This window comes from Tribolium castaneum, chromosome 2 (genome assembly GCF_031307605.1).
Source record: "Tribolium castaneum strain GA2 chromosome 2, icTriCast1.1, whole genome shotgun sequence".
NCBI classification, from domain to species: Eukaryota; Metazoa; Arthropoda; class Insecta; order Coleoptera; family Tenebrionidae; genus Tribolium; species Tribolium castaneum.
Genome location: NC_087395.1, coordinates 20,705,768 through 20,721,135, shown reverse-complemented (window position 1 = coordinate 20,721,135; position 15,368 = coordinate 20,705,768). Strand labels below are relative to the sequence as shown.

Below are 15,368 nucleotides of genomic sequence, written 5' to 3'. Positions count from 1 at the left end.
TGTCAAAATTTGTAAACAATTTCGGTGGCGCCCTCTATCTGTCACCGAATTTGAAAGAATGCGCGAAACGCTATTTTTGTTATTTTTGGTGAAATTCTCCCTCTGTGAGCCTTAAAACCACAAAACTTGCACGAAAACCACTGACTACACTTGTTCCAGGTGGTCGCGTGTATAGGCCCTCGTTTTTGAGCGACGATGAGATCACACACACTCGCTTTGAACGAGATGACAACAGTGCCCCTTGCAACGAAGACGATTTAATGAATTTTCTAGCCGAAATTCAAGTGATCAACCCTGAGAGTATAGTGAAGTTGGCCACTTTGGGCGATATTAAGCCGTCGTGTAATCGCGTGGCCGAAAATTTGGAAAAAATCAAGGCGTACCTCAAAACCTGTACTCCCCCGAATCAGCCTGACTTGTATATGCAATTGATCAAAGGAGTTGAGGCGTTGCATGAGAAGATTTGTACAGAATCTCCGTTCAGGAGCCGTAAGTGAAAATGGATTATTCAGGGAAATTATTTTTATTAATTAATTATTTAACAGAATTTGAGAAAATTCACAAATGCCTTCATGAGCTCAGAAATGATTTGGAGGACTGTGGAGGACCGGCAGATTGGAACGAAAATTCAGACAATGCCGCAGTTTGCAAGTAAGTGCATAAATGAAATTCGCTGTTTAAAAGTAACTAAAAAATATGATAAATTAAAATACATAATAGCATGATGTATAATTTTGTGTGGAACCGTTAACTTACTGAGACAAATATGTCAAAAATTCTTATTTATTATTTTCCTCTTTTCCTCCTTTTTTGTGTAACAAGCCGGTCAGTGTTTAATAACTAATTTTGTATTATTTTTAAATCCAGAGCAAAAGTTTTCATATTTGATATAAATTGTATGTAGATTTCTATCACAACGAAAATAGTTTGGCGCTTTTATTTTTGTACTCATAAGCGCGGGTACACGTTTCTGTATGTAATATCAAAGATTAAGGCAATCTGTGGAAATATTTTACAAATTTTAAGTAAATTTGCAAAACCTTCATTGAAAAATTTAAAATAGAAAAAAAATGAATTTAAAGAGCTCTGTCACCTGTTAAAATTAACACGCAACTAAACTAAACTAAACCTATGACCAAACTTATAATTAAAATAATAACTACAAACATTAACCTTATTATAGTTTTCAAAAGAACCTTATCTAGCATTTCTGAACATTCACTTTCGATAAAACTCCAATTTCTGTTGTTCTGGCACTAAACCAGCAAAAAACTCTTTTAACAATCCGGGGAAAAACATTTCTGATACGACATACATGAAAGCATGACGTCAAGTCAAAGACATTTCATTGGTTTATTTGTAAGTGGTCGATATGGAATTTAGTAAAATTCATTTTTACAAAAAATAAAGATATTTTCACACCACACGCCACTGCGTTTTAACGCGATTACATCGAAAAGTTCGTTACGAACTTTGAAAAAATCGCCAAATTAGCCAAAAATATTGTTTTTACTTTTTTCAAGCCTTCAACAAGTTTTGGAGCTAAAAAGTTGAAAATATGCAATCAAGTTTGGTGCAACGGCAACTTAATAAAATATAATTAACATTTGAATTTAATAGTACTTACATGTTACCTTTGAGTGTTACGAAACTTATTTAACATCATGGGCTTCTTTGATCAAATATTTAATTGTTTTCAGGGCTTACAAAGACATAGCTGACTGTTATTACATCAAAACTGCGAAAGTGTGTGGAAACAGCGCTGCAGCAACAACTAAAGAACTTCTACAGTCGATAATTGACAGTATTCTCACAATAAGCTGTGACAATGTGAAGGAGACGCCCAAAGTCAAGGACCCAATGCCTGAGGAATATATGAAAAAAGAAAATAAGGCAACTTGTTCCTTCACATTTATTTCATTTACAATTATTTTTTACAGGCTGACACAATGATTCTTCCAACTGTACTTCACTTACTAGTTAGCATAATATTGATTTTTATTTAAACTTCAACAAATCTAAATTATTGTAATAAAGGTATTGAAAGACATTTTGCTACTTTTTTTTAGACGATCCAAAACCTGCAAATCCCATAATGCTAGCAAGCTCACTTGCTTGTTCAGATGTTTCTTCCAACATTTCCTCAGCTTTTCGCTTCTCTTTCCTTTTCTCCCTCCTGTATTCGCGTAGCTTTTCCTCTTCTTCGGCAATTTCCTGCATGCGAGCTGCCATATCGTAATCTTTTTTCTTCTCCTCCATTTTCCGCTTGTTTTGGTCAAACCTTCGTTTAACTGCGTCCAGACTGCTGCGTTCGATCCGCATCGACATTCCCAAGTTTCGTTGATGCTTTTTGCCATTGATGTGATCCAAAAAGTTGATTGAATCTTTAACAACACAGTCGCAGACGTTGCAGTAGTAGCCCCCCGATTGTGATGTTGGTGTGTTTTTGTTTATTACAATGCTTTTGCCAAGCTTTGAATCCAGGTCTACTTTATACTCTCGGGTTTTTAGCATTTCACGTTTCACCGGGGGGCCTTTCTTTTTCTTGGTTTCTTCTTCGAGGCGCTCGATTTCTTCCCTCTTGCGCTCCTCGGCTAACCTCTCGTATTCGTCCCTGTCCCATTTTCGGCGGTGGTCGTCTGGTCGCATAGTCATTTCTGATGATTTTTCTTTAGCAGGATCACAATCAATTAATAAAAACTCAAGTACAATAACAGTGTTGACAAACTGCAGTACACATTGACAGCTGTCAAATTTTCAAGGTTAGGTTATGTTGCTAACTTCATAAGAATAAAGGTTCATTTTCTAATAAATTGCGAATTTGCGCCATTCAGGATGTTTATATATATCATTAGATTATTACAATTGAATTCATTAAACTCATAGAATACTTAATAGATTTTTTAATTTTTTGGTTATTCGACTCTGCTATTACATCTAACGAAGTTAGCTGGGTTACCTGTTTAAAAATTTAAGATGGGAAAAGATCAAAAAAATCCCGTAATCAAGACAATTAGTTATTTATTTCAATTTTTTTATTAATTTTTAAAATCTAATTCACAGAATCTTTCGTTTGCAATTTTTCAGTCTGTGGCTGTTCAAACTACCACTACGTTATGAGTTAGTTATAAGTTATAAATACCAAAGAAAAAGTGGATAACTCAAAAAATTTAAATTTTTAACAAATTATTATTTTGGGTAGGCAACACAATATTCAAATGGCAGCCTACGCAACTAATTATACAGAGTGTTCCAAGTTTTATGGTCGAAGCAAAAATTAATATTCTAGTCGAGTACAAATAAATTAAATTAATTTAAATTACAAAAAATCAAATTGAATTTAATTCAAAATTAAACTAATTCAAATTAAGTAGCATTAAATACATTGACAAATGTCGAGTTAACCGCGATTAAAATTTAATTGCAATTAAAATGTTTTGTAAACCGGCGCTCTTAGTCTAGACAATTAATTACGCTACCATTTGATATTTTGAATGTGGTCAAGTATTAATTGCTGTGAAACATTATAAACCAATTTTTTAAAATAAAGTTCAAGGTGTATTTTCTATTATATGATAAAATTCTTTCAATATTTAAAACCGTAACTGCTAACATAGAATTATACGATTGTTGCCAACTTTTGAGTAATATTATTATTATTACATTATCAGAAAATTCTGATGTGGGCTCTATTCCACAAACGACTTTTACACTTTGCGCTTGCACGTTCCCGAACACCTTTATGTTCCACCAACAACAGTATTTTGCACACTTAGCAAAAAATATACTTAGCAAAAATACTTCTTTTTACAAAAATATGCCAAAACAAATGCAAAGATTGGTGGAAGACATTAACTTTAAAATTTGCAATTTATGCAAAATGCAAAGTTGCAAAAAATTTTAGTGGAACAAGGTGATATTTAGTGATTAAGGTGATATTAAAAAAAATATCAATTTTAAAAAGCCGATTATGGCGAAACTATAAAGATTGTAATCAAAATCTATTTGATACAATATTACATGCAGCGTTGAGCAAAAGTATTAAATCAAGCGTTTTGTGCGTAAACTATGTACCTTACAAAAAATACTAATTAGTACATCATTAACTACTTTAAAAATGTAACGATTTAAAAAAAAAATTTTGTTCGAAATAATTTTTCAAAATTTCAAAAGTTAAGTAAACCTTACATTATTCAGTTAAACGAAATAAAAGGTAGGGCAAAAGTGATGTCGCATATTTGCGGTCACATATTTTATGTACTCAACGTCAGCATCAGTAGCGCGCAATAGTTAATAATTTATTTGTCCGTGTAGGTTAGAGAACATACGTTTTTTAAAACTGATTCTTATGCAAAATTTTCTGCTGATTTCGAATCCGAAGTTCGATTTTCTGCATGGAATTGCCTTTATTATGTGAACATTTTCGAAAAACTTAAAACTGGTAAAATTTTGTGTTTACATGGTCATATCTTCCTTCTGCATAAAGCAAGAAAAATTTTTTTTGCAAAAGATTACTTACACAAACTAAAACACAAGTTTTAGTTTCGACAAAAGAAAACTAAGAAAATTGGATTTTTCTTGTAACGTTTCATATTTTTGTAGTGAAATTTTCAAGATGCGAGAATTTTTTTTGTCTTAAAAGATAGACCTATTTATACATAATCGAAATGAAATTATGCCAATTGATTAAATATGTTTTTGGCCCAAAAATCCTTTTGATATCTTTAACACTAACAAAGTTATTGCAATTGACCCGGCGCATCCACCAAAATTAAAATAATTTTATAAATTTTCCCAGTTTTCTTTTCTCAAAACTAAAAATTGTTTATTTATGTTAAAAAGTACATTCATTGAGAATCTTTTGCAAAAAATAGTTTCTATCTTTATCCCGAAGGATAAAGATACGACGATGAAAACGAAAATCTCTTCAAAAACAAGTTTTTCATAATAAAAGCAATTCCAAATCAAAAAAGTAACTTTAGATTCGAATTCAGCAGAAAACTGTACAAAAAGATAGGTATTCAGTAAACGGTTCGCTGAATTGGAGCGAGCGCGCAATAGAAAACTAGTCTAAAACTACAAATATTTGTCTAATTTTTTAATTTTTAATTTATTTGTTTACACCATTTAAAACAACAATTTTATTAATGGGTTATTAATGAGGCGTCTTGTCGCTAGGTTATTTTGTCGGTAAGCCATTTTGTCGGGGCTATTTTGTAGCAGACTCTTTTGTCTGGTCACGGGACAATATTAAATTCTTATTACTTTGTTTTGTTAAAAACCAAAAGAATAAAACACTGAAACTAAAAAATACTTAAAGTGAAAAAAGAGACGAAATATCAGAAACTTGTTTATTTAGACTGACAGTACTTCCAACCAAAACCAAAAAATTTTGATCACAAATTCTGGCTCTGATTATAAGGGCCGGCTTATAGAAAGCTCAATTAAAGTTAATTACGCTATTCAAAGCTAACAACGCGAATGGACCAATTAAATTGGTTCAATTTGGTCACGTGACCAGTTAATCACGCATTCAATTGCGAATTAAAATAATGACGCTTCTATCCTAAATCATTAAACTTCTCATTATAAATAATATAAATAATTTTTAGTCAATCTTTATATCTTTAAATTTAATGAATGATTCGACAAAGATTAAGACGAGGCAATGCGAAAATAATTTGAAAAATAAACAAGGAACTTATTAAGGCCTGAGGGTAAACCGAATGGCAAATCGGTGTACAAAACTGAGGAATCGGGAGAAATTTTGAGAAAATCAATTAAAAAAAGTAGAGGAAATCTTAAGGAAATCAACTGAAATTAGGAGAAACCAAAAAAAATGAAAGAAAATTAGAGGAAATTTTGATGTAATTTGATGTACACTCGTTAAAAGCTTAAGACGTGTTTGTTAGTTCACTATTTCTTCCAATACTATAAGGATTTTTGATAAGCTTGGTTTTGTGGAAAAATAATAAAAATGCTTATGTTTAAATCACACTCCACACTGTTTCAGGAGATTAATCACTAGAAATAAAGATTTGGAACTAATGCCACAGGTTATCAAAAGATACCCAACACCGATCGACGTTCTCCCCTATTTCTAAGAATAAACAACAAAAGTTTCAAATATTTTTTTTATTAAATATTGTATTGGTCAAGTACAAAGTTACAAAATTACAATAAATGAGTCACTTCAAAATATTAAACTTTGTTTTCGTTCGTGTCTTCCGCAGCTCTCATTTCTTCGGCCATATTGGATTTGTTGTCACCCTCCTCGTTGATGTTCCAACCTGGGTTAGGCATCTTCACTTTACCTTCCAAAGCCATATTTCGCGCTTCAGTCATTTGAGTCATCGCCTCCACCGTGTGTTTCTCCTTTTCCTCTTGACTTGGAACATGGGAAGACTGCGTCATCTTCGCTTCTTCGGCTTCCCTGTACCCGACTGGAGAAGGATAACCGTGTGGCTTGGGGGCTGGCCCGTACGTTGGAGGAGGGGCGTAGGCTGGAGCTGGGGGCGGGCTGTGTGGTTTAGGGGCGTAGGCTGGGGCTGGAGCTGGTTGATAAGTGGGTTGCGGAGCTGGGGCTGGCTGATAAGAGGGTTGCGGAGCTGGGGCTGGTTGGTAAGATGGCTGAGGGGCTGGGGCTGGTTGATAAGAGGGTTGTGGAGCTGGGGCTGGTTGATAGGAGGGTTGAGGGGCGGGGGCTGGTTGATATGAGGGTTCTGGGTAGGCGGGAGCAGGGGCTGGTTTATAGGCTGGTTGTGGGGCGGAATATGCTGGAGCAGGAGCACTGTAGCTAGGGGCGGGTTTGTAGGCGGGGGCTGGTTTGTAAACAGGGGCGGAGTATGAGGGGGCACTGTAAGAGGGTTTGTAGTAAGAGGGTGGGGGCGGTACCTTGTAAACTGGGGCAGGTGCTGGGGCGTATCCTCCGTAACCTCTTGGGGGACTTGGTCGTTCGTATCTTCCGTAGGATGACCTCGACATGGACGATCTGTAACCACCATAACCTCCCATATTTCCACCACCGTAGGGTCCAGCACCGTAGCTGGGACCATGACTAGGAATCGTGGCGGCATATCCCGCCAAAGATGGTTGGCACGTGATAACCAACCCATTGTGGCCCTTCTTCGCCTTGTGCTTCAAGGCCGGTTGGAGGTAGGTCATGGGTAGTCCGTACTCTTGCCCTGCAGATCTCGCGTGGTCCATCAGCTCATCGGAATGCTCTTCCTCTTCTTCGGGCATTTCCGCCATGCCATCGTCGGAACGGTAGGAGACTGAGCTGTATGAAGAGGGTGAATGGGCGGCATAGGGCTTTGATGAACCGTAGGCCGGGGCTGAGGTAGGCTTTGCGGGGGCGGAGTAGACCTTGGCGGGCGCTTCGTAGGCGGGAGCGGGCTTGGGGGTGGCGGCGGGCTTGACCTCTTCGTAAGCCGGGGCGGGGTAGTAGCCTTGAGGAGCTGGGGCGGCGTATGGTTTGGACTCGGCGGGTTCGCAAATTTGGAAGGGCCGCTGGTAGGGGCCGCTGGGCCTGATTTCGACGCAGAGGGTGGTAGTAGCTGATTTCTTTTTGCGGATGGCGTCGGTTTGGTCGTCGGGTTGCACTAAAGTAGGATCGAGGGATTTGGAGGCTTCTTCTGTGGCGTTTTTCGGAGATTCCTCGGTTTTCGCCTGAGTGAAGGCGACGAAGATGAGAAGCACTAACACTTGGAGAGCACGAAACACTTGCATGGTGGTGGTGATGAGGAACTGACTGGTCGACACTGATTGACGAGGAAATGCGGTGCGCTTTTATATTGTTGAGTTGTGTGGTCGTCAGCGATTTTCAATAAAATTTGAACACAATGGGGCTTAGAAACTTACCCCTCATTCGAATATCGTTCTAAGAATTAGGAAAAGACATTTGCCTTTTTCATTTTAAAGTTTTGTTTTCGAGAATTGAACAAATCTTGATTTATCACTGGTTTAGTAACAAAAAGTGCATCAGTAAACAACAAGTAGGTCAAATGTTTTATTGCAATGAAGTTCAAATTTGTAATAGGGCTTAATTTTTTGAAAAAAATTGTAAACCTCAACAGATCTCTAACATTTACAAATTTAAAAAATTAAACAATTTTCTTTTTAAAAAAAATAATTTTAATTAACCAGTTTTTATGAACAAATTTATGCTAATCACCACAAAATGTATTACCAAATTTTCAGTGATTACTGATTATTAAGATGAAAACAGTTTAATTTTTTAAATTTGCAAATGTTAAAGATCTGTTGAGGTTTACAAATTTGCAAATGTAAAAAATTAAACTGTGTTCTCTGTAAAAAAATAATTTTAATTAACCAGTTTTTATGAACAAATTTATGCTAATCACCACATAAAAAATTACCAAATTTTTAATGATTAATAATTTAGAAAATTTCAATTGTTCGGTGGTGGCTTGCAAATATTTAGAAAAATCGAGGAGAAAAAAATGAATTAAATGTTTTATTGGGATGCAGTCAAAGAAAAACTGCGAATCTAGTCATATTAAAAAAAATCAGGTTATAAAGCTCAAGTTACAGGAACTAACTTCCACTCATACTTTCTTTTATCGAAATGATGAGTTCTTAAGAATACTCTCAATTTGGTCGATAAAAAAGTTTAGGGTCGTTTTCCAGAAAATTTAGTTGAAAGCAAATTTTTAATCACGGTTAACTGACCCTTATGTAATTTCATTTCAATAAATTCAAAGTCACACCTTATTTATCATAAATTGGAGTTTTTAGACCCAAAAATTATTCGATGTTCAAAATTGTCTTATTCCCATATGTAATTTTAATTTATAATTTTCGCAATGCCAGTGAACCTTTGTCTGATTTCTGTATAAAAAATCATTCTTTCAGCAAATATTTCAACCCATGCCAGAGGTGAATAAACGAATGTGACACAATTAAACATATTGCAGACTTCCGTAATTATAGCGTAATTAAATTGTTATTTTAACATAATATAAATTAAAATTTTAATTAAATAAAAATCAAAATACCATCTACGTCCAAAATGTAGTGATAAATTGTTATTTTTGTCGCCAGTTTGTAGTACGACATTTTTAGACATTTAGCAAACATTTTTTTTAAAGTGCTGAGACTTGCTTACGTACTTTAGCTTCAATTTGTCAATTTGTTAAATTGATCTTGTGTTAAAATTTAATCGCTTTCTGTAAAGTGGCCCTAAAGGGTTTTAAGCAATTTAGCAATAAAAATAAGTAAATCGAAACTTTTGAATGACTTTTGGAATACATTCAAGTAAAATTAGTATTTCACTTGAAATACTACAAAAAAATTAATGATTATCAGTAGATTCACAGAAAACGAATTAAAATTTAATTCAAGACAAATTAATTCGAATTCTGTAAACGGGCCCTAAAACTGTTTATTTAACATTTTTTCCACATACCAAAAGGAATTTGGCCCCATTTATCAAGCGACAAGGTCACGCTAAATTACTTAATACACTCATTGTAAAAAATATTCGATCAGCAAAAATATTTTAATTATTGCTAGAAGACAACAAACGATGAATGAGGAAATAATGCATACTTTCGTAATTGCAATTTAATAATAAGAGGGTGGGTACTAGATTTTTGGATTTTTTGCTGAATTTTTGTCAATTTTTATCCAGAAATAAAAGCGTGACCTATAACTTGAGTTCACATTTAAAATTTTGAACTTAGTTTGCAAAATTGTCGGAAAATCTCATTAATTCATTAGATAATGTCAAAAAAGAAATTTGTCAAGCGTTTAAGGTTTTGAGCCAAAAACTCAAATTTTCCTAAGTAATTTTTTCTAATGTAAGGTGGACTAAAAAGTAACCAGATGACTTTTGCTAGTGGTTTTGTGTATATTTTAAGCGTTTTATTAAACACTCAACTGTTCCCCAAAATAAAACAAAAAATCAAATTAAATACATATGTTGTTTTCATGTTTAGTGCTTCTTAATCACGTTTGTGGGCTAATAAGTAATAAATCATCTCATTTCATAAATGTTTCTAAAGCGTGTGGAAAAATCATTGTAAATAGGGTAAAAAATTAAATTATTTTTCTTTTTTCCAGTGTTCCATTGTCAATAATAACCAAACCAAAAATTATCATTTTCTTTACATAAAGAAGCAAAAAAAAAGTAACAAGGTCACGACAAATTACTCAATAAAAATCAACACCTGCAATTTCGCAATAAATAATTTATTAATAAATAAATTTGTTAACATTTTTTAAACAATGTCATATCACAACTTGCGTAACTCTTCCATCCTTACATCACTGAGATTCAAAAATCTCAGTTTTTGTTTCAACCTGTTTTTCCGTTTTCTCCTCGGGCGTTTTCTTGCTCATGTCAATCTCCTTAAACATGGCTAAAGCAGGATTGCTTGTCGATGAGGGTTCAGGCCGAGTTGTTACTTTTTCGATGATAACTTCCTTAGTTTGACTAAGTGGTTCCTTTAAGTATTTTTCCTCAATTTCGACATTTTCCATATCGTGCGCTTCTTCCGTCAATTCGGATTGTTCCATACTCAGCATATCAACAATTGGAGGAGCGTCATCGGGCTTGACGTAGACGTCTGGCAAAGCTGTTATACTTTTGGAAGCTGGGATTTCACCAACCTTCCACATCTTGTTGTAATCGACTTTGATATCCTCCTCCGGTTCTTCCTCAAGGTGGGACGTGTGAAGTTCGGTCAAGTCGGCGGGAGTTATGTTCGGGAAATAGGTCACAGGGACTTTGGGCTGGTACTGCTGTCTTGGGTCCACTGCCCCAGGATGGGTGTGATAAGTGTTGTAATAAGGGGTTTCTTTCCGCAGACGGTTATCCACTAAAACAACTTGTTGGGTTGGCTGAACTGGACCCATCCGACTCTGGATAAAACTCGGTGTTACTTTGAACACGGGATTATCGTAATAACCACAATTATTGTCCTTAACGAGAACAATTTGGCGGTTTGTGTTGTAACAGGAAGTTAGGTGTGGACACACCAAAGCTGTGACAATTGCGATGCTTGATACCCACATGTTTGCAATTTCTGTTGAGAGACAGTTTTAGGTCCTTTTTATATTTCAAGTTCCGAGGCCAGTTCATGCCAGCATCAAGGTAAATTTTGGCCGAAATGAAAATATTTATTTTTTTGGCCAAAATCACATGGCCGTCGCGTTTGTGCAACAACAAATTGCTTATTCAAGATGTTTCGTTGCTCAAGTCGTAATTATTGTAACAAAGTCAATGACTTTGTGCATCTAGGTCGTTGTTGGGAATTGGAAAACTGCTTACTTAATAAAATAGTTATTTTTCCACAAAATATGAATTTGAAATTAATAAATTACTTTAAATTTCTTTAGTCCTACTTTAAATTGACGTTTTATTGATACACAGATTGTCCCTACAAACGTGGCTCCAAAACTTCATCGCGATTTTTATGTGATTTTTGTTGCCTGAAACTATTAAAGGATAATAATTGCTTACGTTGTCTAAAATAATAAAAAAGTTAGTAGCTCCGTTTCACGTTTTCAAGCGAAGAAAAAATATCCCTAAAGTTAAATTTTACACTTTCGTAAAATTAAGAAACTAACCAAAAATTTGTTTTTCAAAAATGTAAAAAATTGTTAAAAAAACAAAAATACATGGTGGTCTAGCCCAAGCTTCCGTCTTCTGTAGCTCGCAGTTAAATTTTACACTTTCGTAAAATTAAGAAACTAACCAAAAATCTGTTTTTCAAAAAAATTAAAAATTGTTAAAAAAACAAAAATACATGGTAGTCCAGCCCAGCTTCCGTCTTCTGTAGCTCGCAGTTATTACTAAAGTTGACCTTATGATAATTTTTAAACATTATTTATACACCAGAACGCTTTTCACGACAAAATTATATAACGTGTTCCAAAAAATTGTTAATTCAAAATGGTATTTTTTTAGTGGCATGCTATTATTTTATATAAGATAAAAAAAAAACATCGGTTTTACGCTTTTAGTTTTAAACATGAATAAAAATACGTCGGAAAAATTAATAGTTATTTATTTAATGAGTTTGAGTGTAAATCGGACGCTTTATTTCACGAGTGGATTTATAAACCACGAGTGAAAACGAGTGGTTTATCATCCACGAGGCGAAATAAATGAACCGATTTACACAAAAACGAGTTGAATACAACATTTTATTCTTCGAAATAGACTCAGCAAGGCTTAAAATTGCTTTAAATTTGTTAAAAATAATTTGACGTTTCGTACTGAGAAATGCCAAACAGTTGTCAAAACTTCCTTACACAGGAGAAAAACCGTAAATTTTGACAGTGTCGAAGAATAAATATTTTTTTGAATACATTATTACTAAAGTACGTGTAAAACAACGTCACATAGACTTAATTAAGTTTGATTGATCTGAATTACTACAGGGTGTATAGAGTTTAGGCATTTTTATTTTATTTTATTTTAAATGGGAACAACTGCTTATTTTTAATTTCTTTCTTTAGAAGCAACTATCTCGCTTATTTTTCAGCGGGTCACAAACATTCAAGCAATCTATATTTTTCAACATACTCGCACTATACAGTGCTTTGATTTCAAAAGTCTCAATAACTTTTGACAATGAGCAAATCTATTTCCAAGCAATAACAGGTCAATTAGGATCGCGAGGGGGAAGTTCAAAACCATCATTAGTTACATTTTAGGTTTTTCCCTTAATCGCTAGCCATCTCTACTGTAAAATTTTAAATAGCACCCCTACTTTTTTAAACATTTTTGGAAAGGTAAGAAATTTGCGTATCTAACTGTCAAAGAAAAAAAATTTTTGTCGATTCGTTATGATCTGACGCCAATTTAATTTTAATAAAAATGTCGATTAGGAAAGCAATGGGGGAGTTTAAAACCAACATTAGTAACATTTTACCTTTCATCCCTTAGTCGCATTTTAAAACATCATTTTATGCTGGTAATAATGTTACCTAAAAAGCACTGTTTCTATTTTTTATTAATTCTCAAAAGTAAAGATGAAAAACTAATTTTTTAAAGTTGTTAATTTTTGCAACAGCAGTAATCCTTGAACCGATTTGAAAAAAAAAATAGGGACGTGTAAAATGCTAAAAAGGTATTCTAATAAGCACCAAAAATAGTAGCATGCTATTAAAAAAATATTATAATGACGTCATACTTTTTTGAGACGCTCTGTACAGCGTAACCCAGGAGTGTGTAATCGGTCCATAACTTTTTTAATGTTTGTTATCCGATAAATTGACTTAAAGTCCACAAACTAAAAATATTTTATTATACACAGGGTGTTGTATACAAGTTATATGTTTTCAAATGGAACATCTTCTATATTTTTGCATACTTGGATTCAATGCAAAACAATAATGTAACTTTTTATTAACTGTTTTGGGTCTCTTTTCGTTTCGAAATTATTCAACTTTTCGTTATAAAAAAGACCAACATTAGAAAAGTCATTGCGAAATCGCTTATGAATATTTTCCAATAACTTTGCACCATAACAACTTAGAATACCTTGTGGTGTTAGCAACTAGTCGACTTATACCACGCAGATAATATACAGAATGTGCCAAAGTGCAAAAAGTTGAATAACTAATTTTTTTCAAACAGAACACCATGTATTTTTCTAATGATATGCAAATTTGAAATATTTGTCAGTATTCAAAAATTTTTTATTTATTTATTTATTTATTAATTCTTGATAAGTAATAGCTATGTATCTACCAAGGCAGTAAAGTGAAACGAGTTTGCAAATTGTTGCTTTGTCGGAAATATTCATAGGCGACTTTGCAGTGAATTTTAAAAAATTGGTCTGTTTTATAACGAAAATTTAAATAATTCTGAAAGAAAAAGAGACAGACCAATAATAGAAACACAAGTTACATATATTATTTTTTTGCATAGAATCTAGGGTGTTCTATTTAAAAATATATAATTTTTTGTATGTGTATCATAAAAATATATTTAGTTTGTGAACTATAAGTCGATCTATCGGATAATGAGAACGGCTTGGCAATATTTCAAAGAACGACCTATTACGCACCCCTGGATCACCCTGTATAATCAAAAATATATTTCTAAAATGTGTTTTAGAGCATAAATAACGTCGACAAAATATCAAAAGTCCAGCGTTACTAATAACTGAGCTACTGAAGATGAGAGCTGGGCTAATAAGTATTGTTTTGGTTTGATTTGAAATAATTTTTGGCAAAATTATCTGCGAAATTTTAAATTTAAATTAAAATAAAATGAAATAGAAATCCGTGTTTTGCCATGTTTGTTATTGGGCAAATTTTAATCTCACTTCAAAACTTATTTTGCATCAACCAAATAATAAATTAAATTTGCAAAGTAACATTTTATATTTTATTAAATAACAAGTTTCATAAGTAAAGTCTTGAAACACGAATTCAGTTTCCAAAATGAATGGCGTTAGCTACGAATTATTTGAAACAATGTGAGCTTCAAGGACTTATGAAACGAGTTTTTTTATACTATTTTTGTAATTTGCTCTCTTTTTGCCGTTTTAAATAAAAATTGTTATTTTTCACGATGCAGGAAAATTTATGTGACGATTCAATAACTTAATCTTTAAATAGAAAAATTGATTTAAAATTTTCGCTTTATCCAAATTCGGTCAAAAAACAGGAGTACCTATAAATGATAATTGATAACAAAGGTAAACTTGCACGAACGCCCCTTGAAATTTGTGAAATTGACAAAATATGGTGGCGAATTGCCATCCTGCCAACCTAAAAATTTTCGTAAAATATTCCGTCACATAGGTAATGACTATTATGACATCGCACTCGATGACGTTGCGTGCTATAATACCGTGTGATTTTCTAAAATTTTGATCTAGTTATCCATGACAGTTACGTTAACTCGATGTCCATTACGGAAATAAGGCTCCAAGACATAACTTTTTTCTGTTCTTCGGTGAACATTTTGGACATATTGACAGATAAAGCGATGCTGGAGTTATTAAGGTAATACATTTCACTGCTGAGGTAACTGTCATAGATAACTAGATTAAAGTTTTAAAAATCGCTTGGTATTCCTATTAAAGCATCAACATGGCGGCAAATTATAAAAAAACAATAAACGTCTTGAGAACTCTTCTAACGTTCTAAGATGTTGTTTTTTGTAAACACCATATCAATAACGCCATTTACAGGTGCAACAAGCCAGTGACTGGGATACTGGGATTTTCTTTGTCATTCGTTATCAATTTATTATCACCAAAGATTTCGACCAAAATATCGAGCAGCGTTCAAATGCTGTTAATTTTACAGAATATGAGGTATAAAACTTTTCATTTAAATATTTAATTAAGAATACTATTTTTTTCATATTTCGTTCAAATAAG

At 33.5% G+C, this 15,368-nt stretch overlaps 3 protein-coding genes across 3 annotated transcripts; 1 reads left to right on the top strand and 2 right to left on the bottom strand.

Annotated features, from left to right (window-relative positions):
- The first annotated feature begins 4 nt into the window (after window positions 1-4).
- LOC656218 (uncharacterized protein) lies at window positions 5-2,050 on the top strand. The gene is made up of 5 exons (XM_015983808.2): window positions 5-104; window positions 160-489; window positions 546-651; window positions 1,701-1,893; window positions 1,941-2,050. Exons 1-5 carry the CDS (start codon window positions 59-61, stop codon window positions 2,004-2,006), a joined length of 741 nt encoding a protein of 246 aa, XP_015839294.1. The 5' UTR covers window positions 5-58; the 3' UTR covers window positions 2,007-2,050.
- On the bottom strand, window positions 1,899-2,772 carry LOC656305 (uncharacterized protein). The gene has a single exon (XM_962845.4). The coding sequence runs from the start codon at window positions 2,653-2,655 to the stop codon at window positions 2,056-2,058; it is 600 nt and encodes a 199-aa protein (XP_967938.1). The 5' UTR covers window positions 2,656-2,772; the 3' UTR covers window positions 1,899-2,055.
- Window positions 2,773-6,120: 3,348 nt separating this feature from the next.
- LOC103314733 (uncharacterized) lies at window positions 6,121-7,779 on the bottom strand. Its single transcript, XM_008201465.3, has one exon. It carries the CDS (start codon window positions 7,726-7,728, stop codon window positions 6,202-6,204), a length of 1,527 nt encoding a protein of 508 aa, XP_008199687.1. The 5' UTR covers window positions 7,729-7,779; the 3' UTR covers window positions 6,121-6,201.
- Between the last annotated feature and the right edge of the window lie 7,589 nt (window positions 7,780-15,368).

Bases quoted from the DNA above. Each gene is read 5' to 3' on its own strand.
- LOC656218 (XM_015983808.2), top strand. From the start codon at position 59: ATGCGCGAAACGCTATTTTTGTTATTTTTGGTGAAATTCTCCCTCT. The intron at 490-545 runs GTAAGTGAAAAT...ATTATTTAACAG, and splicing joins AGAATCTCCGTTCAGGAGCC to AATTTGAGAAAATTCACAAA. The intron at 1,894-1,940 runs GCAACTTGTTCC...TATTTTTTACAG, and splicing joins ATATGAAAAAAGAAAATAAG to GCTGACACAATGATTCTTCC.
- LOC656305 (XM_962845.4), bottom strand. From the start codon at position 2,655: ATGACTATGCGACCAGACGACCACCGCCGAAAATGGGACAGGGACGAA.
- LOC103314733 (XM_008201465.3), bottom strand. From the start codon at position 7,728: ATGCAAGTGTTTCGTGCTCTCCAAGTGTTAGTGCTTCTCATCTTCGTC.